Source organism: Pollicipes pollicipes, unplaced genomic scaffold, assembly GCF_011947565.3.
Source record: "Pollicipes pollicipes isolate AB1234 unplaced genomic scaffold, Ppol_2.1 Scaffold_4295;HRSCAF=5057_pilon_pilon_pilon, whole genome shotgun sequence".
Taxonomy (NCBI): Eukaryota; Metazoa; Arthropoda; class Thecostraca; order Pollicipedomorpha; family Pollicipedidae; genus Pollicipes; species Pollicipes pollicipes.
In genome coordinates, this window is record NW_023596461.1 from 10012786 (window position 1) to 10038148 (window position 25363).

At 54.6% G+C, this 25363-nt stretch overlaps 1 protein-coding gene across 2 annotated transcripts in view; it reads left to right on the top strand.

Annotated features, from left to right (window-relative positions):
* Positions 1-498: 498 nt before the first annotated feature.
* Positions 499-25363, top strand: part of LOC119096290 (uncharacterized) — a 34437-nt gene continuing 9572 nt past the window's right edge. Inside the window, exons 1-2 of one of the 2 annotated variants that reach the window (XM_037219116.1) lie at positions 499-710; positions 19645-19760. In XM_037219116.1, coding sequence (XP_037075011.1) covers positions 19694-19760 — 67 coding nt within the window. In that variant the 5' untranslated portion in view covers positions 499-710; positions 19645-19693. Of the gene's footprint in view, positions 711-19644; positions 19761-20438; positions 20576-25363 lie in introns of those variants that run through there. The other variant, XR_005094045.1, reaches the window with a different exon arrangement.

The window sequence follows — 25363 nt, forward strand, 5'->3', positions numbered from 1 at the left end:
CGCCGCCTTTCCGCCGTTGGCCGTCGCGACACCGCGCGACTTACGGAGATCGCAACGCTGGACGCCCAATTTTTTCTTTTTCGTATCTGTGAGCGCGCATGTTCAAAACGTTGTTTCTTTGTTACGCTAGCTTGTATCCTATTATCCTATTACTCTGGCTTTCACCATCAGAGGGCTTTTGTCAACCCTCTGTCCACCCCTCGCCATGGCCCTGGTTGCGCCCCTGGACATCGTCCGGCAACGCAAAGCATGTCCCAATGCAAATGCGGATGGTTGGTGATTGACGGGTAGTGGCGGATGCTTAGGTTAATCGTTGTCATGTCAGTTGGCGCAAATTTTGAGTAACTTACAGAAAGCGCGGCGTTCTGAAGGGCCGCGTGCTCGAGTGAATGATGTCTTCAACGTCGTTTTGCGCATGCGCCAAAAACTAAGCTCATGCGGCAAAAGCAACGCACTTAATCCGTGCTGTATTCCGCAAGGCTGGCATACAATCTGCAAACCAGTGGAGGGGTGATGTGTCTGGGTGAGAACTGCGTGGGCGTGGAGTAAAGCTCAGGAGCTGTGGGTGTAAGTGTCGTGGATGCACTGTATGAACTTGATTGATCAATTATGGAGTGCAATTGATGTTTGCACTAGCTAAATCCGGGGAATGTGGATGCCCTGGAGCTGGACCCCTTCGCCTTGATTTTATCTGGACTTGACCTGGTGAGGTGAGTAGTGGCCCACTTGATTGGCAGGTAGATACCTTCCTTCCCATCCGCCTACTGCTATCATGTGTTGCTATGTGCCATTATTTTGGTGACGCCTTTAGTGTTGATGCTGTGGAAAGCTCCATTGAGTAATGATGCAGGAGGTATGAAGTGACATTAACTAAAACTGAGTGTCATCCTGTGGCCTGGGGAAATGATGGTGGATTTGTAATCCAGCAGTACCAGGTGCAAGTTCTGGAGCAGGAACATTGTCCCAATTTCACTGGAAAGGTCAGCTGGGAGCTGGTAACAAGGATCAACTCAGGACTCTGGCAGCTCTGCCAGCATTGCACGGCATGTGAAACCCACTGCCTTCCAACATCATAAAAGGATGGAGGCAAAATAAGTTGTTGAATTGGGTGGCACAGCTTTGGTAGCAGGTACAGGGTACAAGCAATAAGCTGTGCTTAGCATGTGCTCTGAAGCCAAAACCCATGATTCATACCATTCAAAAAAGATATTTAAAAAGTCCCAGAAATTAGGTGAGTTTTTTATGCCTAAGTGATATGGATTTGCTTAGCCTTGTATGTTTATGTGCTGAACCCATTTAAGTGAATTAGGTGAAACTTTCCTTTTTTGGCTTTAAAAAATATTTGGGGAGGGGAAGGTTATTCAATTTAAAGTGACTGTACCTACTGTACTGGTGCTTACTGGTTCTTTCAAACATTGGTTATATGTACAAATTATTGGTGATTGCCCATTAAACTCAGGACATTTATGTGTGCTGCATAGATATGCTAATGTGGCTGCTATGCTCTACACCAGGCATTTTTGGTATAGCATGCATTTTTTAGTTGTAAGACAAGGCTGCCATTGAATTCACTAGGCTGTTGCCAATAATTGTATGATATGCCCCTGACAGGCATGTAATTTTGACCAGTCATGAATTTATTTCCATCCTGTTGGGTACATCATAGGGATGCAACGTGCTTGCTATGATAATGGTATCTGAGCCTGTGATCTAGTCTTTGCCCAAGATGCTATATATTTACAGCATGGGAATGTGAAAATGTGATATTTATTATAAGATGTCAGGTACCATTATCATCATAACAAGCCAACTAAGGGCTACCAACATGCAATTGCACTGGTCAGCTGGATGGCCTTTTGCAGTGCTGGCAGTATGCTGTGATTTATTGCATTAACTCCCCCCACATTATGTTGTGGATGTGGGGGTTGTAGATCTATACCTATCACAAGGGAACACATAATGAAAATTGGCAAGGATGGTTGTAGACTAATACCTGTTATGAGAGAATAAGTTGCTAAAATACTGTAAATACAATAAATATTTGAGAGGTGTTAGCAAGGATTGACAATAAAACTTAATTTAAATAGTATATTGAAATAATTTGTCATGGATGTAATAAAAGGTGAAGAGAATAATAAAAAGTAGGTAGTGTATTTTTACAAGTGAAATACAATCTGGGGTAAAGCTTCACATCAGTTGCTTGCAGGCAGTGTGGAGAAATGGCTAACTCTCTCTAAAGAAATTGAGTAAAAGGTGCTTTCTCCCTGGATTTGACCACTTGCTATTTTCTGAAGAATGTAAGCTGCTCCCTGCAGCTCAAAAGAAAACCACACTGATTTTTTGGTAACATGGCTACCATAAAGTCCATCCGTCCCAGTGGCTCAGTTGGTTAGAGCACCTGCCTCCCGATTCACCCACCCGTGGCGGGGTGGGTTCAAGTCGCTTTAGGCGCTCGCTATTTGCCCTTGACAGGTATGGCCTGCTACTAGTGGCAGCGGTCGCACTGAAGGTCAGTTGACGTCAGAGGGCAGGACGGACCGTGCCGAGCATTGTGGCACGTTAAGCTTTCGCCACTAAATTCTGCCGTTGCCTGGAATTGTGTGATCGGATGGTAAGGGTCAGGGCTCACACAACAAGCACTGCTTAGCGTGAGAGCTGATCCCAGAAATCCATCCATTCAAAGGGTTTGGATCAAATTTTTAAAAAAAATCACTAATATATACATATATACATATATATGTATATGTATATATATATATATATATATATATATATACATGTGTGTGTGTAAATACATATATGTGTGCATGTGTATATGTATGCATGTATGTGTATACATATCTGATTGGCATTTTACAGATTTGATCCAAACCTTTTGAAGGTGTGTATGTGTGGGATCAGAGCCCATGCTAAGCAGTGCTTGTTGTGTGAGCACTGACCCCTACCATTTGTTCATCATCATCTGTAGAAACATCATCTGATCCCCATCATCTGCAAGGCCAGGGCAGCAGTAGAATTTGATGGTGTAAGTTAAGCATGCTTCAGTGCTCTGTACAGCCAGCCCTGCTCTCATCTGACCCTTAGTGCGGCTGCTGTGACAGACCAGAAGACCAGAAGACAGGTGGTTGTGGACCAGAAGACAGGTGCTACAACCAGTCATAATAATGGGAAGAATGAATTGAAACAGACTGGGTGCTTTGCTAAATGAGTGAATACCATGGACCCTAAAAGGAACAGGAGTAAAATACATGTTCAAAATGAGCTGTTAAAAGATGAATGAACCACCATAAAATTAGTGTGTTAAGATGAAGTCATTGTCAAGTGATATTTGTTTCAAATTGTTCCATAATGAATACATTGGGCATAAGGTTTAATGTCACAGCAGTGATAGCAGTAACAGAATAAAATAAGCATAATTTTTGACTACATCCTTATAAAATTGTCATATGGTAACCAACCTACCAAGATCTCTCCATGAATTATCATAGGTGTTTTTGTCCATTTCCTCTGTGGTTAAGCACCATTTAGACTGGAAAAACAGCCCCTCCACAAGTTACGCTATGTCAGCTGCCCACAAAAGTAGCATCAGTCACTCCTAAGTGGGGCTGTGATGCGTAATAAACACTGTCATGGTGCTTGTCATAATGGGAAGCCAATAATTTATGGCTTTGAGGTTTTGATATTGAATATATGCATGATTTGGAGCCGCACCTGAGCTTAACAATATGCTGTCCAACTGTGTTTGCTGTGTTGCACATCAGTTACAGTCCATCAAATATGTTGCCTTGTGTCGGCAACAGGGACAGAGGCATTAGGGGAATGTGAGCAAAGGGACTGGCAAGGATAACTCTCAAGGGGTGGATATAATTTTGAACCCATCAAACTTTAGGAGTCTCCAATAGGCCAACAGGAGCCACATATGACTGCAGGAGAAAATCAAGTCAAAAGCAGAGAATGGTCCTTGGGATGTGGGGGGCATGCGGCATGGGGCATGTGGGAGACTACCCTACCCTGAAGCAGGCCCTAGATGGTCGCAAGTCGCAGTCAGCCAAGTAGCAGGGCAGGATCTACCCCTCCTTTAGCCCCATGTTATCATCACGGATGGCTTGGGACATTGTGGAAAATCACCTGACAGAACATTGAAAACTGGCGTGATGTATTCTCACTAAGCTCCCCCTCTCCTTGGGGGAGCTTCACACTTCAGAACTGCAAAGTTTTGGTCCTGAAAACCGTGATGAGGAAACAATTTGCATAACTCGTCATGCATGAAAATGATGCGCTGGCGGTACGGTGCTCAGAGGTCTGGCTGACATCTAAGGCATCAATGGGAGGCATGTAACGTGAAGCTGAAAGATGTTACAACTTATCTGGCTGTTTGCATTGTCAGAGGTTTGAAAGTTTGGGGCAAGTGAGGAGTAACTTTGTAGGTGGACAGAGGCGTTGCATTCTGTCATCTTTTCGGCATTGGTTTTGGGGGTCATAGGGATTTCGCATGCCGAAGAGGCTCTTGTCTGTTTTTCCGAAAAGGGCAGACACTTCTGTCTTATACATGCAGCTTTCAAACTACGGCAAATTCGTAAGGCTGACATGTTACATTTGCGCTTCATGCTCCCCGGAATGATATTGACTAACATCCCGTTATAACAGGAGTGCTACATCACTGCGTCATACCCGCTTGCCATAAGACCCACATTAAGCCAAAACTTTGTAGAATTTTTTCCAGTGAGAAACCCTGCCTGACAAATATCAAGGGATGGGCGCAAAATGACCCTAGAAGTCGACGCGCCCTAAAACCCCAATCATCATCAAATGTCAAGGGAATCAGCGAGTCCATGGCATAGATTTCCAAATTTTACTTGGGAAATATGTGTGAGTAAGCAGTGGTGTATACAAGGGCAGCACCAAAATCTTATACCCTCTCCCTCATATTAAGTTTTAGGGGTATTGCACCTGAATGAATACCGACTATATCGAGGGACACGTTAAAATAAAAATGTTAAACACGTGCGGTGTTGTATACGACACGCCAGAAATTCCACGCGTTTGCGACACGTTAAAATGACTTCGGGTCACACATTTTGGGTTGCCCCCCGGCCCTCCGTGACGAAATCGGGCATATGCACCTGTCTGTGGACCCAATCCACTTCCTTGGTGATTTTGATCGGTTTATGTCGCTTCTCGACGGTGACCTGAAAGGCAAACCTCAGTTGCCACACTGAGAGGCCGAAATTTCATGATTGGGGTGGACTGACGTTAGATTGTGACGCTGTGAAGTGGCGCGGGTGTTCCGAACCGGGTGCTGTGACGGCGAGTCCCGTGATCTGGCCGGCCCTCGGCTAATGAGCGGACGCTGCCTTTCCGGCTGAGGTCATGTCGGCTCTCGGAGGGCAGCGGACGCACAGGCGGTCTGTGTCCTGTCCTGGTCTACTCTTTCTTCGAGGTGCCAAGTCGTCCTCTTAGTCTGCTCTTCCCCCGAGGTACCAAGTCGTCCTCTTAGTCTGCTCTTCCCCCGAGGTGCCAAGTTGTCCTCTTAGTCTGCTCTTCCCCCGAGGTGCCAAGTCGTCCTCTTAGTCTGCTCTTCCCCCGAGGTGCCAAGTCGTCCTCTTAGTCTGCTCTTCCCCCGAGGTGCCAAGTCGTCCTCTTAGTCTGCTCTTCCCCCGAGGTTGCCAAGTCGTCCTCTTAGTCTGCTCTTCCCCCGAGGTGCCAAGTCGTCCTCTTAGTCTGCTCTTCCCCCGAGGTGCCAAGTTATCCTCTAAGTCTGCTCTTCCCCTGGCGTGCCAAGTTGTCCTCTTAGTCTGCTCTTCCCCCGGGGTGCCAAGGCTTCCGCCAGGCTGCACGCGACCGCAAGCTCCGTGGTGTAAATTAAATCGCGTCTTGTTTCCACGCCTGGGAAGCCCAGGGCTGGTAGTCGAATCCGAATGAAGCGTCGTTCAACAGCCAACAAAGCGTCCGGTAGTCCAGGCAATCATGTCCGAAGGAAGCGTCTCAACAGCCCTCAGTGTTCAGCCGTGGAGGCGGTGCGGCTCGCTCCATCTGTCCCGCGATCTCATAGAAGGCCTAGTTCGTATCGATTCACGGTACAATATGCTCTGATGCGTATCGATTCACGGTACAATATGCTCTGATGCGTATCGATTCACGGTACAATATGCTCTGATGCGAGCCTCAGCCTCAGCTGGACTCCATCCGTGCTGATGGAAGCATGTTTGAGAGGACTCGCTTAAATTTTCTGTGGTGCTTTGGCCGTTGAATGTCTCATTCTGACGCCACGCCTATTGAGACACGCAAGTGTTTGCGCGAGAAGCCCAGAGATCAGATCAGTCGTCATCATGTGCTACTTGCGTGAGCAATAGCTCCGGTATCCGGTGGTGAAGCGAGTTCTGTATTTTGGCGGCCATGAATGGTCGGATTGAGTCGCATGCCATGCCCTTTTATGAACTCCCTTGTTCCGTGTTAGTATTGCCGATTGAGTCACGTGATGCCCGAATATAGGCGTGTTCCTTGGGCAGCGTGTTCGATGTGAGGTTATCGCGGTCTGTGTCCTTTTGATGGCAATGTGGTGGGTATTTGGGTCCGTCCTCACGGTCATTTTTTGGTTGTTTGGAGCCCCGTCAGGGAGAGGGTGGTTGAAGCAACTAAGACCAGATTTTGCGAAAGAGTACCTCTGGGAAATGTTGACCTTACACCTGTTGTTTAAAGTAAGGTGTGCCATCAGGCGCGCAGCTAAGAACTTGGTCTGTGGAGGAGCATGTGGGCTCTCGTGGGTTGCCGAATCCTTGCCAACTGACAAGGAGGGGGTGGACCTTTGCTTTTTCTTTAAGGGCGAGGGGGAGGTGAACCCACGAACTTTACTCATCCGATTTCCCAAATGCGTTTCTTCACGAACTTGGGGTACTTTTTGCTGTGGTCATAATTTGGGCCCTTTGGTGCTGTTTGGTGCTTTTGATGTATTGGTGCTATTCGGTTCATCTCACATAGTTTATATTTCAGACATTTCACGCAAAAAAGATTGCTGGAAGTGAAGTTGAATATTAATATTAGCATTTGTATTTCCGTTCCTTTCGATGAATAGTTTTTTTGTCGACATGTTCAAAATGACACGCATGCCTACGTTTTTACTGGTATTTTGTGTCATAAACGGCGTACAGCTTCCAAAATGTGATATAATAACTTTCCACCTTGTTTTCTTTTTAAAAACTTATCATTTGCTGGATAAAGACTAGACATTGTTTGGCTGCAGCACCCTCCTGCCGTAGTGGATACCATACATGCGCACGAACTGTGCTTCGAGGTCGTTTTAGGAGGTTGCGGGAAGGCGGCGATTTTGAGAAGCTAATGGACTTCTCCCGGAAGCACCTGCCACTGGGGCTGAATACGATACTTCATTGAATAGTGTGATTGCAATGCTTCATGGCCGTCGAAATTTGATTGTCTCGTTCTTCTGGTTGTAATTGGGCAATGCTGTGCATGTAGGGGCGGATTCAGGATGGGGGATGGGTCATGGAGCCATGCCACCCGCCCCCTTGGGCCACCCATGTTTTAATACTCCCCCATTGCACCAAAATCTCATGGTGAAAGGATAGCGAAATTTTCATTTCGGAACTACATAGCCTTTACTTTCAAGAGGCAGTCAATTTCGGAGGGTATCACAACTGCCCCAGGCCTTCATTCTCAAGAGGCACCAATTTCCTGGGACACAATAATGTTGTGCATCCCATCCCGAACTAAATCTTGGATCGATCCCATAAGCAAGTGGGCACCAAAACCTTTATGTCGGGGCACTCTTCTTTTTATTCTCAAGAGGAATTTCTGTGTCTTTCATTCCGACGAGATCGCTGATGGGCTCGTTCTTCGCTGTCGGTGAAATGCCTTCAAAAATATTTATTTCGGGTAGTCGTATCCTTTGTTTTTCAGAGATACCCAATTCAAGGGACATTACAAAGGGACACCTTTGTTTCCAGAAATACCAAATTATAGGGGGAAACCGCAAGTTCTGACCTCCATTGACAAAATCTTCGGGATCGGGCCCATTCGCTGGTGGGTCACCAAAACTTTCGTTTTGGGGTGCCATAACTCTTGATTCTTGAAAGGTATTAAATCCAAACTGGTCATTTAAAGGGCCCCAATATCTTCATTTTCAAGGTGAAACAATACCAGGGGCAACACAGTGTCTGTTCTCCCATCCTGACGATATCCTAAGGCGGCCCATTCGGCGAAGATATACCCAGGGCCCTCATTTCGGAGCACCATGACCTGTATTTTCAAAAGATACCCAATTTCGGGGGACCTTCACAATGGGTCCAAAACCTATAATTTTGATTGACAACAAATTCCAGGGGCACCAAAAATTGCTCAAAATGAATATGTTTACGCGGAATCAAGGGTGCCATCGTCGGAGGTACAGGGATGCGGGACCAGCCTGAGGTCCGGAGGTTCCGGAGGGTTCCAAGTGCCCTTTGTGCCCTCGGGACCGGCGGTCAAGGATCCGAGCGGAGGGTCTGAAGGGCAGGCCGATGGCATGTGAACTGACCGTAGTCAGAAGGCCGGACCATCAAAAGTCAGTCAGGGGCCTCTTGCACCGACCGGGGCCTCTGGGACGGTGAAGGCCTCGAAGTTAGTCAGTTGAATGAGACCACAAAGACGGAACAGCTAATGCCTCTCCGATCTCGGCCCTGGGGCTTTTTCGCAAACAGGGGCAGGGTCTGGGCCTGAAAATGCCAATCAGAAATATGTTACATTGGTTGGGATCCTAAAGCAGCAAGGGTCCCTGTGCTGATCAGTGGCTCGCAGTGCCTAATCCGGTGTCGGCGATAAGCCCCAAATGGGCCAGGGGCGCATTTGCTGAAAAGGGACAGAGACACGACCCCGAACATTTAATAGTCTGTCGCGTTGGTCTGGATCCTCTCGACAATGAAACAAGACACGCGAAATGATGCTGCAAGGGTTCGCGCTCATATGCATACAGTGGAGAAGTCCTGTGTCATTCAGAGGCGCCAGTACGGAGCGATGGAGCGATGAGGATGGAGCGATAAAGCTCCGCTCTGTTTCAACCAGGGGCCGATACGCCGAATGGTATATCGGTGCCGGGGCAGAAGGGCCCTACACCTCCTGGCCAGGAGAATTCACCAGGGCAATTTCGAGATTGATCCGCGGAATGGAATTAGCAATTACAGCAGCACGAGCGATCGAGATTACGCCATTGCGTCATGAGTTCGTGACGATGAGCCTGATGCCCTGTTCCGAGTATTAATCTGGAAATCGCACGGGCGAAATATGCGGCTCGGTGTGCCTTCTGCACGTGTTCGAATTGATCGCAAAAAGCGTTCGAAAGTCTGTTTTCCGACACGTGGTCGTTCTCGTCCGCCCGTTGGCCCCAACCGAGTGTTAGCTGCGGGGTCAACGTGGCGAGATCCATGGAGACTGCAACGCGGAGCGTCGGCGTTTCCTTTAGGCATGCTTGAAACGTCCATGCTTATAACTATTTTATACAAATTGTAGCTAGTAGATTCTAAAGAAATAGTGGTTGTTGAAGGGTTCGACATATCATTACAAGTTTTGGACCCAGTTTTGATCCACGCTGGTGTTCGATCAACGAGCCCCTCGCCATCTTTGTAAACCCCGAAAAAAACCTGGCAACGCCCCTGACTGTTATCGTTACAAAGAAGGGGCTGAATGAACAGTTGTAAAGCGCATACAGGGGCGCGGGAACTGTATTCAAGTTGAAGGGAGGGGGGAGCTCTAAAATGCCAAAATGGTCCCCTAAGGTAAAGTAGTAGGCCCACTTCAAACCGGAATGGCCATTTAAGTCAGTAATGGGTCCTCTGCAGGTCAAGACGGGCGTTCATAAAGACAGAATAGGCTCTCTGCAGAACGAAATAGGACCTCCGCAGTCATCAATGAGACCTCTACAGGTTAGAATCGGCCCACTACAGGTCAGAATGTAATCTCTAAGGGTCCGAGTGGGCCTTCGTCAGAACAGAATGGGCTCCTTACAGACCAAAATGGGCCCTCTACGTGCCTGAATAGGCCCCTTTAGCAGGGGCCCTTCATAGTCGACACCATGCCCTTTATATGTCGGAATGTGCCTGCTACAGGCCAGAATAGGCCCTCTACAAAGCACAGTTGGCTCTCAACAGTCATAAATGGGCCCCATTCAGGCCAGATTTGGTCCTCGATGCCACAATGGTAGGAACTGCATTCAATAATGGGTCCTCTGTAAGCCTGGATGGGGTCCTCTATAGGTCAGAATGGGCCCTTGACATTCTGTAATGGCCGCTGCACATCTCAACGGGCCATTTGCAAGTAATAACGAGCCCTCTACAGACCAAATGAGCCTCTGAAGGCCAGAATGATCCATCTATAGCTCAGAATGGGCTTCTATTGGCGGAAATGGGCCTTCTCCTGGTCAGAATGAGCCCTCTACGGACCCATTCCAACTCAAAAGTGCCCAGAAATGTCGGAAGTGCGTCTACTGGCTCAGAATTGCCTCGTTTGGTCGGAATGGGTCCTAAATAGGCCAGAATGAACACCCGACAGGCCAGGATGGGCCTTTACCGGCTTACATAATCCCTTTACGGTTCAGATTGGTCCTTAACATACCCCCCAAGTTGGGGGAGGGGCGCCCTGTGAAGTAAGTTGGTCGAGGTGTCCCCCCGCCCCCACCCCCGTTCCTGTGTCCTTGGGTGCATAGCTCCCACAGTTTGTTCGATGCAGTCATTAGATTAATCAATAACTTCATTTTAGTTACTTCGTGATGCGTGTTGAATAATGTCTTGTGGTGGCTTCTGGCTTCTCTCACTGTCAAAAAAGTTGCCATGAAAAGTAAAAGAAAAAGTTGACCTCGAAATACAGTAGGCGAAATGCGTCGGACCATTCCGGCGGGAGGAAGTTTGGTCATTAAAAAGTAATAATCTGAAGACGAAGTGGTCAAAATCCGGTACTTGAAGGCGGGTGGAGAGGGGGGAGGGGGGGGGGGGAGGCAAGCTCTAAGGGGCACTACAGTGAAGCGTGGCACCTCCTTTGACACAATGCTGGGTCCGCCCCTAATGCCAGAAGCTGATCTCGAGGCTCTTCACTGACGTCAGTTTCTGAACTGATCAGTGAATGCAAAACGCTATGCCAGAAACCGAGGGAAATGGAGAGAAAACTACTTGCGCGTGTGTGGCCCGGTTCACGGAGACCGCAACAGCACCGTCAGAGCAGTTCATGCAACCAAAAACGGTAGCGTTTTCCGCAGTGTTTTGTCGCCGCAATGGAATACGTGAAGCTCTTCAAGTCATGGAGCGCGACTCCGAAGTGGTCAGGTCGATGCGCCAGCCGTTCATAAGTATCGGGATTTGCGAATGTGTACGCGAACGCGGCTTCAATGAACGCCCGCCCGACGAGCGCTCGTAAAAGATGGCTACTACGTCATATTTATATGGTGCATTTGTGTGGGTTTTCAAAGGCGTCGGGCTCCGTTGCTGCAGGCTTCGGTGTCAGGGAGTGCAAACACGTCTCGCAACACGCAAGTCGCCTTGTCGGCTCGTCGTTGAACCGCGGTATGCCGTCCTCTCCGGCCTGCATCGACTTCCGTGGCGCCAAGCGCGACTTTCGGCTGGAGTGACGTCACCTCGGGCCGGCGGTGACGTCACGGCCGTGGGGTGGTGACGTCACACGGGCGCCGGCCGCCCTCCGGCCGCGCGTCGCGCTCCTCTGTGCCAAGGTCGCGCTGCTCCCGTAGGATCGATGAGTGGACGGAAATAGTGGCTGCGACGGGCGCCGGCCGGCCCGGCTCCGGCCCGGTGCACTAATTGTGCGGCGGGCGGCGGGCCGGAGACGGCGGCGGGGCGGGGCCGGCCGTCGTCCCCGGGGAAGCCGCGCCAGCCCGGACGTCGGCCGGCCTGGGACTGGACGTTCCCCACGGGGCCGCCATCGGTCAGCGGCGTTCAGGCTCCGGCGAAATTGACGCCTCACCACGGGAGCTGGGCGTGGGATCTCCCGCCGGGCTCGCAGGCGGTGTGTCGCGTAGTCAACGGTTCCTGGGGGCTACAACGCGAATAAGTTATGACTGTGGCAATTACTTGCGTGGTGAAATAATCTAACTGAAAGAGTGCGGCATCTGTTCGTGCAGTATGCAGGTGCCAGCAAATGTGGTATTAATCGCTCGCCAGCTTTCATTATTTCAATATTTACGTTTTCTTCAATAAGTGAGGCACCTCCTGCATGCGGCTCATGCAGCGCATACACCAGCGCCTTTTGGCCGCCATATGATATCACCAGCGCGCTTACGTCTCGGACCGCCGTCTCTGACAAGCATGGCACTCGCAAATTACATGTGGCCATCGATTGGCCACTGGCCCATATCCCGTTACGGTAGTGGTCGGCTGGCGTGCCCGATGACTACTGAGCGCCGCCGCCGGCAATGTCATGACCGCGGCCACGCCCGGATGGGCACCGCTCGCTTCGGGCACGACGGGCCTCTGGTACGCAGTGCGCACGACGGGCCTCTGCAATCCCCGGGTGCCGATGGCGCCGCTCTGGCGGCTAGTCCGCAGCCGGCCGGCCCACGCAATCGGCGCAGCCAGCTCCGGCCGGGGAAGTGCATTGCGGCCGCTGACCGCCGCGCGCGATACGGCCCGGCTGAGGGCGTCCGTGACGACGGCGGCCGGTCCGACGCCCGGCCGCGGAGCACGTGCCGGCCGCCCAGCAGCGCGGCACGCGGCTCGCGCCCTAATCGGCAGCCGCGCCGAACAGGCCCCAGCAGGCTGTCCGTCCGGCCGCGGCACGATACAGTGACCTCGCTAAAGTTTCCCCCGCCCAGAAGCGTGCTTTTTTAGGTGCATGCATGGTGCAGTGGTGAGCGTCAACGTAGTGCAGAATATGGAATATAGTTGTTGGAGTCCAAAGTAGATGTAAGTGAGCTTTGCAAGAAGGTACCTTATCAGTATGTCCTACGTGTGTCGCTTGCAAAAAGCTCTGCACCGCATGTTTCATATGTCTGTCTGTCCGCTTGCACATGCTGTCTGAGCCGCGCCCACTCTGCCGAGCGCCGGCCTTCAGCGTCGGGTGCGCCGGTTCGGCGGCCGGGCTGCGGCGCCACTGCTGGCACGGTCGGCGCCGCGTGGCGCACGTCACGTACCGGGCCCCGGGGCGCCATACAATGCGTCGTGGAGGCCGCTGGTGACACGGCGGCGTCCACAGGCTCGTCGGCCGGTGCTGACGTGGCCATCGACAGGGTGCATTGTCCGGCGCGCGCCGGCGGCACCAGGCGCGTAGTGAACTGGGGCACCCCGTGGTCGGCATTGCGTCGAGCTCCGATCGCCAAGCTTGGCACGTGGGCGGCTGGCCGGTGGGGACACCCGGTCGAGGTCTGGGAGTGATAGCCCTGTGGGGGCGTGACGCGCTCTGGCGCAGTTCGCACCCGGATTGCTTGAATCGCCCTCATGTCACGTCCGAACGGTCCGCTGGTCACGTTCTCGGCGCTGCGTGATAGCCGCCTGGGAGCACAACCTGGTCCGGCTGGTTTTCTCCGGTGCGGTGTGCTCATGCTGCACGTGCAGGCGATTTGTGCCTTGTGCGGCCGCTGGGGAACGGGCGTTGTCCCGCCCGTAGAACTGCGTCGCATTGAGTCCAGGGGCATTCAGATCCCATGGATGCGCTTGTCCTGTCGAAACGCGATCGGTTTCAAAGGTTCTAGCCGCGCACGGAGACTTGCCTCCCTCACTCATATGACGGGCCGTGTCGATAGCGGAAGGGGACAGAACTGTCAAGCTAGGCGCGCCGTCAGACGTGCACCGTAACTATGTAGGTAGATGCATTTTTCTGAAATGGTTGCATTTGGCAGCTCGCGGTTGAGTGGTCTGAGCTCCTGTGCACTTACCGTGGAACGGCCACTGTCCCACTCAGGAAATCTGGTGCCTCGGATCCGAGAACCTCGGAACCATGGGTGTCACTTCGTATACTTTGGGGGGGCGACCCCCCCCCCCTCCCATGCTGACTGCTTTTCTGAGCCCCCTACCCCACTGAATGTGGACAAAAAGTGAACATGGAACCAAGGCGATGCAAAAACTGCCCTGAAATGCTTGTCCCTGAGACATTACTTAGTTTTGTGATCCTTTTGTATCGCTTAGTATCTTGTAGGTTCTGCAAGTGCATCTATGTGTACTATGTGCACCTGTGTAGGTAACTGCTTAAGCTGCTAGGCCAGTCTGCAAATAGTAGCAGATTTTTCATGAGATAAGACGTGGACCGGCAAAAAAGGACGGCATCTCTCTCACGTTCTGTCGCCCGAACGCGGTACTGCGGTAATGGCTGCACGAAACGCAGGCGGCTGAACCGAAAGGCTTTGATGACTCGTACCGACTAAAAGCACATAAACGACGTTACCGGCGGGTGTCACCACGATGACGAGGGAAACCTTTCCACACGTACATAGCTAAACGACGTTGCTCATAAAGCGTGGCAGTAGTTCGAAAGATAAGCGTACGACGTCAAAGTCCTAGACAACATTTGTATATTGCTTTGGGAGAAGATGACAGCTGTGCAACACTCTTATATCTTGAGATCCGCGTGGTCTTTTGCTGTGGCTAAAATGTATTCTTAAAGGATGACATTTGCTGCGCCGTGACACCACACGTGAATGCCGTATATTACGTGCCACGTGTTACCCAGTGGTGTGGCGCGATCTGCAAATGTGCGTTCCAAAATGTTTTCCAAAGCTCCATGAAACCGAAATGTGTGGTTGCGGCCGTGGGTTCAAAGTACAGGTCTGTGGTGTATCTTTGACCTGATTGCATCACGACAAGTGTATCAAGGATTGGAACGAACACATTTTGCATGGTGTGTTTCGGGCTGAAATAAAGGTTGGCGCACTGTTACATTTTTTTGTTTTGTTTAGAGGAAACCTGACCATGAACACCTGTTTAAAACGTCCAATTTTAGTCAACGTGGCCATTGCTTGCTTGATAACGTGTTTTAACCAGTACCACCTCTAAAAATGAAGGCCGATAGAACGTTTACGAGCGCATGGCCTTTCTTGCTTGCATCAACTTCGAACTCGCGTTAAGGCGCAGGTCGCGCTGTTTTTCATCCCGGCCATTCTCTGTTTGTACACGTTCAGTTTCGCTTTTTAGGTGTGGGTGCTTCCTGTCAGTGCGCACCCGTGGCCTCCGCACAGCCAATGTATCATGTGTGCATTCCTCTCTAGTCTGCACGTGTCAGGCCGCAGCAGTCTGCATGGCACTGTCTGTTTGCCGTGGCCTCCCCACAGCCATTGTATCATGTGTACATTCCTCTCTAGTCTGCACGTGTCAGGCCGCAGCAGTCTGCATGGAACTGTCTGTTTGCGGCTCGGACGACCTTTCGTGGACATTAAACAAGGCGTCTTTACGCGGATCGTGTGGGACGGTCTTACCGAGGTGTTTTCTGTGGATTACACCCAACTCTAAGCTTCTCACAAAGCTGCAGTTTCACGTAGACTTAGAAAGGGGTGCCATTCGCCCACAAAGCATGCTTAAAAAACAACATTTTTTAATGTTTGTACTGTGTTGTTAATCCTTCACATCCGGAACTTGACTTAAGGTGGTCGAAATGCAGGGAGAAGTCGGGTTTTGTGCTAGGTTAGGTCGATCTTATCAGCTGAGGCACCAACCGGCTTTAAAAAGTGACACCCCTGACTCAAACCCCATTGGTACTCGCGCATCGTCCATGTTCGGCCCGCGCCGGGGTTAGCAGCCGCGCGCACATATCCGCACAGAACACAGCTCACGGTTCGGGTGGACTGTGCTGACGACTGAAGAAGCTTCCAAGTGCAGTCCGCTGACTGATGTTCCAGCTGCTATGTGGGCATCACGTCTTTGTGAGGTGGATAAGTCAGTTGGTCTACGACATACATGCTCACGTGTTCTGCCGCGCGACTCCCTGTGAGCCCGGGCCGCGTTTGCGCAGGATGTCCCGGCCATTTGGCGTTCAATAGATGTCTGTGAGGAATGCTGTGAAAAGCTGAGGTAGGAAACAGCTTGCTCCATCTGCCTATGTAAATGCCCATGCCTATGGTGTAAATTGCATGCGCATTTAGTGCCTTGCGAATGCATTTAAATGCAAGTGCAGAATGGAGTGCCCAGTGCCCGTTGCGTAATGAATTTCCTGTGTGGCAGTAATCTCACGCCGAGTTAGGCCATTTAATTACCGAGTTATTTGCCAGCAGTGATCAAATTGTAAGAGGTACACATGATCACGAGCTTGGTATGTAGCGCTGAGGATTGAAAACTCACAAACACGTTTCAATTTTACACGCGCTCTATAGGTGCTCTCTTATGCTGGGTTAGTTCGGAACCGGATGGTGGGGAGTGGACGATTGGAGCACCGGGCGTTACAACCATCGGAGCCATCTGGCCCACACATTGCACACAATTCAAGCTGCTTCTCTGTCACTGTGTCATGGTATGCTGTCTAGGGTATTGGTCGGCACGTCCCGCTAGTTGCGCTGGCCCTCAATAACAACCTTGACGTCGGTTGACTTCCCGTGGCATTGAAAGTGAACAGGGAAGGGCTCATTTCGCTCCAAAATATACGGGTGGCGTTCAGTTTTCCAAGTCGCTTTGTTTCGCGATGCGTCTTCACTTTTAATGGCCGTTCAAGTGGCCGAGCGGCAAGCAATGAAAACTTGGGGTTCCAAGTCTTTTAAATACCAGACTAGACCAAGTCTAGTATTAAGACTCCAGTAGCCAAGTATTTTACTTCGTCTAGTAAAATACGGTTTCCAGTCCGTGCCATCGGACGTCCACTCATGGGGTCCGTCTGGACGCCTTTTGTTTTGACGGGTGTGGTGACGTGGTTAGACTCTAGCGTTTGGACACCGAACAGCTGAAATGTTCAATTGTGTTACTAGTTTTGTCGGCTGGTACGATTCTGACCACAATCATATTTTGCAATTAAAGTTCTGACCAATTCGTCACGAGTTGAAGAAGTTCCATGAAGTCGGGATTAAATTCTCAGGGCCACGTCACGCGCCCAGTGCCGTGGTGCACCACAATTAGTTCAAAATAGAACCGCTTCTTTAAGTTAGCTGGAGGACCGGTCCGGGCTCAGTCCTTTGTTCTGGACTGACTGTATGCTTATCTTAATGCCTTTAAGCATATGTAAGCTTGTGTATAAGGCGTATTGTGCCGCTCATCCGATGAGTCCATCGCTAACGGAATTCCAATGGCGAGGTGAAAATGATATGTTTCCGCCTTATACAACGAGGAGAGAACGAAGGCCCGTTAATGTTCACCAGCTTCGTCTGTTTCGCTGCATTCCATAGCTTGGACGCTGGTACGATCCTGCTGCTGACCGCACCCCCGTGCGATCCCGCCACTGATCGCACCCCATGCAATCCCGCTGCTGACCGCACCCCCGTGCAATCTCGCTGCTGATCGCATCCCGTACGATCCCGCCACTGATCGCACCCCGTACGATCCCGCTGCTGATCGCACGCCGTACGATCCCGGTGCTGATCGCACGCCGTACGATCCCGGTGTTGATCGCACGCCGTGCGATCCTACTGCTGATCGCACGCCGTGCGATCCCGCTGCTGATCGCAGGCCGCACGCCGTACGATCCCGCTGCTGATCGCAGGCCGCACGCCGTACGATCCTACTGCTGATCGCACGCCGTACGATCCCGCTGCCGATCGCACGCCGTACGATCCCGTTGCTGACGCCGTACGATCCCGCTGCTGATCGCAGGCCGCACGCCGTACGATCCTACTGCTGATCGCACGCCGTACGATCCCGCTGCTGATCGCACGCCGTACGATCCCGTTGCGGACGCCGTACGATCCCGCTGCTGATCGCACGCCGTACGATACTACTGCTGATCGCACGCCGTACGATCCCGCTGCTGATCGCACGCCGTACGATCCTACTGCTGATCGCACGCCATACGATCCCGCTGCTGATCGCAGGCCGCACGCCGCACGATCCCGCTGCTGATCGCACGCCGTGCGATCCCGCTGCTGATCGCAGGCCGCACGCCGTACGATCCCGCTGCTGATCGCACGCCGTACGATCCCGCCGCTGACCGCAGGCCGCACGCCGTACGATCCTACTGCTGATCGCACCCCGTACGATCCTACTGCTGATCGCACGCCGTACGATCCTGCCGCTGATCGCACGCCGGAGCCATTGAATCCGGATTGAAAAGCCGGTGTGATGTATGGACAGCCTTGATCAAGGCCATTTTTATTTGCGCTATGCAGATGACCTGCGCGATGAGGTCATGTTAGGTCAGATACAATTTTTGCCATCCCATTGATGCTTTTAGACTGTCTGCAGGGTGAAGCCGGTTGATGCCAAAGCGTGACACCGCGTACTAGCAGGAAGTAATCCAAGTTTTCGTGAGGTGTCATGACACGTTCCACTATCAAAGTTCTGCAAACACATACTTGGGCGGCTTAGAGGCCTAACCAGACGGGCCCTGGGCCTTGAATGAGCCTGATATCGTCAGTGACACGACAGGCATTTCGGTTCGCGTCGCAGCGGCTGGGTGGGATGGTTTAACGTTAAGTTCAAGGTTTTACCTGAGGTTATTGATGTGAATGATCTGTGCGAAGATCACGGGCGTTGATGGCGCGCATCTTGTAGCCGTTCCATCATACGGCCATCGTGTAGCCCAAGATGTGTTTTATCTCTTTATAGAGCGCATGCTATATTGGAATGTGCTGCAACTTGAATGCATGCATACCACGCCTTTGTTACAAGAAGATCCCAAGCATGGGCAGCTTCAATTGTTTCGCAGAATGACGATTTTTTGCAATGTCGCCTTCGAGAAATATTTTTCGCCTTCGGGGACGAAGTCATAGCGAGCGACTTAACACTGACATGGAGGATTGAAGGGTTGGAAAGAGCTGCACCTACCCGTGCTATTGTATTGAAGCTAAGCCGTAAGGAAACCCAAGGTTTTCTTTCAAACGTGACCCCCGAGTTGGCGTTGTTTGGAACCTGACGATTCGCAGCATTTCTTGTAAAAAGGGTCGCGGCTACCAGCTGCCTGTTGCCGGTCAACACCTGTTGCCTAACATGCCAGTGTTACATAAGTGCTCGTGCTAAGGGCGGATACAGGACGGTTACTGTGCTACGGCCGGATCAGAGTGGGTTTGACGCACGCTGCAGCGTTGTTGTGGTGGGCGTTGGTACGTGTGGCGCGTGGGGATTCTGCTCTGCCTCCAATGCTTGCTTTTCTTCCCCCAATTTTAGCACAAACCGGCTTGCTATCTACAACTGATTCGTTCGTATGTATCGTCGGCCGTGGGTGCCGTCCGTCAGACGGACGTGTCGTGCCGCACTGAACCAGGGCGGTTGCAGTCGGCCGCGCTCTGACGCGTAACGTGGCGGCGCTCTCGGCGGCGCCCTCGGCGGGGCCCTCGGCGGCGCCCCTGGGGCGTCACCGGCCGTGCCGTGAGCTGTCGGTGGACGCGCGCCGTGTACGGCCGGGCCACACGCGCCGACGTGGCGTGCTTCGCCAGCCTCGCCCCCCGTGTCTCGGGCTTCACCGCTGACCTTGCGTGCGGCCATGTGTGCGTGTGTGAGTTGCGGCTGTCTGTCCGCCGCACGGTGGCGAGAGGGGGAGTAACCTGGGAGCAGTACGCCAGGCCGTGACCCGTTCCTTACGCCTGCCCGGCAGCGGAGGCGGTGACCGGAGGTGGCCGCGGCCCGGCGCCCGCCGGCCAGCCATGGACTCCATGGACGGACAGGCCGAGCCGCCGGCCGCTGACGTCGGCATCGGACCAGCGCCCTCAGGTACGGCCCCCACGACTGCACGCCCGAGCCCCGGCCCCAGCCCCGGCCCCGGCCTCGGCCCCGGCCCCGGCCCCCTGCCCCGGCCCCGGCCCCGGCCCCGGGCCCCAGGCCCCGGACCCCGGACCCCAGCCCCCAGCCCCCAGCCCAGCCCCGGCGAACGGGCGCCGCACCCGGCTCGCCGCGCCCCCTGTGAGCCGCTCCTGGCCCACACTGCGACATGGGTGCCGCCATAGACCTGCTCCACTAACTCCGCGGAATGATCCTCGAACAAGCCATCCGCCCCACTATGTCCACTCAAGTGAGACGAGCTCGGACACCAGCGCCGGGCGTCCCCGCAGGCGGCCGCCGGCGTGTTCGTCGGCGTCCGATTGCCGATTTGTCACAGCCAGGCCGCCCTCGAGGCCGCTCTCATCTGACGGCGCGGCCCCGGCCCGGACGGCCCGGGAGCTGTCGGCGCCGCCGGGCCACCAGCTATTTATACCGGCGTGCAAAAGCATCCAGCTGGCGCATCTATTTTTAGCCGGCGCTACAACGAAGTCCGGCTGCGTCGCTCGCCCGGCCATTGGCCGCCGCCGCGGTATTGATCGCTGCAACGAGGGCGCTGATTGGCGGCGGCGGCGGCGTCGGCGGCTGCCTGTTTACCGGGCGGACGGCGGCTGACCTTCGGCGCCGGCGGCAGTGGGCTCGGGTGCGCGGCGGCGGGTCGGTGCGGCGCGACGCGACGCTCGGCGGCACGGGCCGGTCTGTGACAGGGGCGTGCGCGGCGGCTGACTGCTGGCGCCGCCAGGACACCGGGCAGGAGTCGGGGAATGCAGGTGAGCGCGCGCGGCCAGTCAGCGCGTCTCAGAAGCGTCTCGCGGGCGGCGGCGGGCGGGCTGCGGGAGCGACGCGAGCCGCTGCAGTGTTTCGCCGGCCCTGTGCGGCCGGCGGAACTACTGCCCTGTACGTCGTGCCTGAACGCTGGGGAGCATGGTACCAGTCGCTCGAATTTGCGAGGTGGTTTGCTGCCCGATAGTGGTCGTAAAATGCACGCTATCGCGTTTGCCACGTTCAACACACCGATCAGATCCGAGTGTTGCCCCCACAAGTCCGACTCCCTCCCCATCTCATGAAGTCGTGCGGCTGCTCAGGTGCGTGTTGTTGCCCGGTTTCTTGCCAGCAAGCTCACGCCGTTTGCTGCAGCCCCTCAGTATCAAAGTGTTGCAGTTCCGCGGGATCGGGCTGCTTCTCGGGATGACCGGCCCCTCGTGACCCGCATGACCTCCCGCCAACCGGTGTGCCCGGGACCGGGCGTCGCCGGTTTTCCCCTCCCAGCGGCGGCCCGGGAGAGCACCACGGTCACATGTAACCTTCGGGTGCCAGAGCGGTCTTGAACAGCCATCTTTCATTGAATGCAGTCATCGATCTGGTAATGCGCATCAAGTTCTATTCATGTGATATGGATCAACGTTTCCTGCTGTGGAAATGCTGCCGAGATCTGGGGTTCAGTGTAAGGGTTTGCTTAGAATAAGTTGCAACCTATTTTGAAGCAGTTCGGACGGCAGTGACGGAGATACTGTCGTTCCACCGAGTGGCCACATTAGTGCACACATGCCTCCTCCATGAGTGCCCGTAGTGCGTTGGGAAGGCGGCACTCACCGGCCGTCGGTGACTCGGGCCACACCATCATCCACCACGTCTTGAGGTTGGTCGGGGGCGCTCGCAACACTGATGACCGCAATCATCAGGGCTCGGCGAGGGCAGGCACACGATGGCGCGTGATCTGGTCGGGGCGCGCGTGCGAGCGGCCAGTCCCGGCCAGGGCCACGTCGCGCGGGGCCTGATTCGAGCGGGCCCGGGCCGGGCTCAGCGCTCTTCCAACTGCACCTGGCCGGCCGGCGGCACCCAGGCAGGTCTCCGACCACCCCCGGGGTTCTCGTGGTTGGTGATGGGCTGGATTTCTTAGGTTTTTGGTGCGTGTGGCTTATGTTTATTAAGTGCGGATGGTTTATTTCACGTTATGATTGGCATGCGTGGAGCCGCGCCGTTTGTGCTGCGCTCCACCGGGGATCGGGAGGTGATGCAGGTGGAAGAGCCCGCGCATTGGATGTCAGGAAGTGTTGCTCAGCGTTACACCTCGAGCGACGCGAGGAGACATCGTTAGAAGGCCTTCGATACGAGCACACGGGATCATGTAAAGCACTTGGATGGTTGGAAGTGTCAGTAGCGCTGGCGTGTTGCTGTGCCAGCACGTTTGAGCAGGGCTGGAGTGGTGTCGGCGTCTGCTGCTTCAGCCCCGGTCGAGCTGTGCTCGTTTATTAGCGGCCCTCGCTGTGTCGTGCAGCACTAACGGCTTTCGTTATGTGCTATCCCAACTGACCCGGCATCGCGGTCGAGCAACCCGTGATTATCTCGTGTCTCGATGTGCGATCGTCTGCGATGGCTGCTGACTCACGTGGCACATTCAGCAGCGCGGCCTCTAGAGGGCCGGCTGTGTCAGCTGGCGTCTCACCGACTGACCTTCCTCGGGGGAGAGCGGGGTGGTGCGAGGGGCGAGCCCGGACAGGACGCCGCGCCCCACCGACTGAGGGACGAGCCTGGACAGGACGCCGCGCCTCGCCGACTGACCTTCCTCGGGGGAGAACGGGGTGGCGCGAGGGGCGAGCCCGGACAGGACGCCGCGCCTCACCGACTGACCTCCCACGAGGGAGAGTGGGGTGGCGCGAGGGGCGAGCCCGGACAGGGCGCCGCACCTCACTGACTGAGGGACGAGCCCGGACAGGACGCCGCGCCTCGCCGACTGACCTTCCTCGGGGGAGAACGGGGTGGCGCGAGGGGCGAGCCGGACAGGACGCCGCGCCTCACCGACTGACCTCCCACGAGGGAGAGCGGGGATGGCGCGAGGGGCGAGCCCGGACAGGGCGCCGCGCCTCACCAACTGACCCCCCTCGAGGGAGAACGGGGTGGCGCGAGGGGCGAGCCCGGACAGGACGCCGCGCCTCACCAACTGACCCCCCTCGAGGGAGAACGGGGTGGCGCGAGGGGCGAGCCCGGACAGGGCGCCGAGCAGCACCGGGGCGCCGGGGTTTGGGTTGTGCTGCAGATGTCCAGATACGAAAGGACACGGGATGACAAGGAGCAGGTCTGCGGTTCAGGCTGCAGGGATGGCACGAGCGCACGAGCACCTGAGCCACATACGGCAGAACTGGCTCGGATCAGGGGCCGTGATTGCCCAGTGTTCAGTGCCTTCGGTTTCCACGAGGGGACCCGGGTCCCAGCCCCGGTCGCGCTATGACCTCTCAATGTTGCTGTGATCGCTGCAGTCGCTGGCACTCCATAAAAGGCCTGCGCTTGCCGTTCTTTAGGTAAACGAAAAAAGCACGATGGATTGTTGGTAATATCGCTATCATTTCACGACTCGTTGGCCGCAATGATCTCGCGCCCGCTCTTGTCTAGCTGATGGCAGGAAAGAAAGGCGGAGGTTGGCTGGCCTCCGTTTCGCCCCCTTGACCCTATGGGCGACCCTGTGCCACTGGGGTGCTGAGCCCCATCAGTCGCAATCGCCGCGGCAGATATGGCGTGCAGCCGCAGCCGCACCCGGTCCGGCGTCATCTTCAGCGCACGCTGCTGGGCTTACCGAGAGGTCCGCAGTGTTTTTGGATGGCTCCCGCAAGTGAACTCTTTGACAGGTGAACACCTGAACAGCAAATATGCATGACACCACGGGTGCCACCTCAGCTGCTTGCATGCCACCGCGCCACCTCACCGGCGGAGTTGGCCGGGCCACCCCGCGACCGGTCTGAGCGAGCCTCGGACTCTCGGCCCCCGGTCCGGGGCGTCGCCTCTGGCGTCCAGTGTCGGGCCGCCGGCTCGGCTGCGTCGCCTCAGGGCGGAGGAGCCGCGCCGACACGCTCCCGCCAGGCCGGCTCGGCTTTCTCGTTATGTCGCTAGGAGCCGGCAGCCGTCATCGGTTTGTCATCTGACCGTCACAGGCCGCCGGGCGTGGGCGGACTGCGATGGTGTCCCGTACCCCGTCGCCCACAGTCCGTCCATCGCTGTATTCTCGGCCCCTGATTGGCTGCTGCGGTGCGTCCTGGTGCGGCGTCCTGCTGCTGGCTGCGGGACCTGGGCCACCAGGGGGCGCCCGACTGTTGGCTGCGGGACGGGGGCAACCAGGGGGCGCCCGACTGTTGGCTGCGGGACGGGGGCAACCAGGTATGTCCGACTGCTGGCTAAGAGACGGGGGGAACCAGGGGACGTCCGGCTGCTGGCTGCGGGACGGGGGCAACCAGGGGACGTCCGACTGCTGGCTGCGGGACGGGGCAACCACGGGATAACCGGCTGCTGGCTGCGGGACGGGGGCAACCACGGGATAACCGGCTGCTGGCTGCGGGGCTGGGGTAGCTACGAATGTCTCGCTGCTAGTCGAGCCGGATGACCGAACTGATTTGATTGCACGGATCGAGGTTTGATCGAACTGTATATTCATTTCGGTCGTCATTAGCGATAAAAACAACACACAAAAACACCTCCCATCATCAGCAGGAAAAAAAATTGTTCGACCAGAATGGACACTTTTTTTGGTTCTGGCATGGTCGTCTACGCAGTTGCCACCAAATGCAAATATAGCTTGTTCACCTCGTTACGTAACGTGTCGCGCCATGCCCGAGCGCTATGTCAGGCGCGGCGGGGCGTCGTTCCTTGCCAGCGCAGTATAACTTAATTTGTTTCTTTCGTGACAGGCTGCGGATAAGGAGCTTGTCACCCCGGAAATGTATGGGCGGCATGCGTGGCGCGGGCGCGGGGGTGGGATGAGGGTGGGTGTTTATGACTGATACATTGTCGCACCACGCGGTGCTTTGCCGGGCTGACAGCACTGGCAGCTATCTTAGTCAACTCAGCTGAGGCCGGGAGCCGACAGGTCAGAAGGCTGGCATCTAAAAACAGCAAGTTTTGCCTGCTGAGCGCACGCAGCCTGTAGCAGTTTTCGTATACCCATCCATACAGCCTATAGTAGTCCCCGTGTACCCACGCGACCGGTGGCTGTTCCCGTTTACCCGCGCAGCCTGTGGCAACCCCCGTATACCCGCGCAGCCTGTGGCAACCCCCGTATACCCGCGCAGCCTGTAGCATTCCCCGTATACCCGCGCAACCTGTAGCAGCTCCCGTTTACCCGCGCAGCCTGTGGCAGCCCTGTATACCCGCGCAGCCTGTAACAGCTCCCGTATACCCGCGCAGCCTGTAACAGCTCCCGTATACCCGCGCAGCCTGTAACAGCCCCCGTATACCCTCGCAGCCTGTAACAGCCCCCGTATATCCGCGCAGCCTGTAACAGCCCCCGTATACCCGCGCAGCCTGTGGCAGCCCCCGTATACGCGTGCAGCCTGTAGCAGCCCTCGTACACTAGTGTCCCAGCGGCTGGAGTGAGGCCTGTCCAACGCCTTTGGGCCATAGCTCAGCGATAGCAGTGGCGCCCATTGGTGCCGATTTTCACTCATAGTTAACGTGTCTTGTAGCCAAAACAGATTCGGCTGAATGTTTATGCTCGGGATGGCCTGACGTGAGTTTGGTCTGATTACAAACTCACATCTCGGCAATGATCGATTGCGTCAGTCGGACTTTTA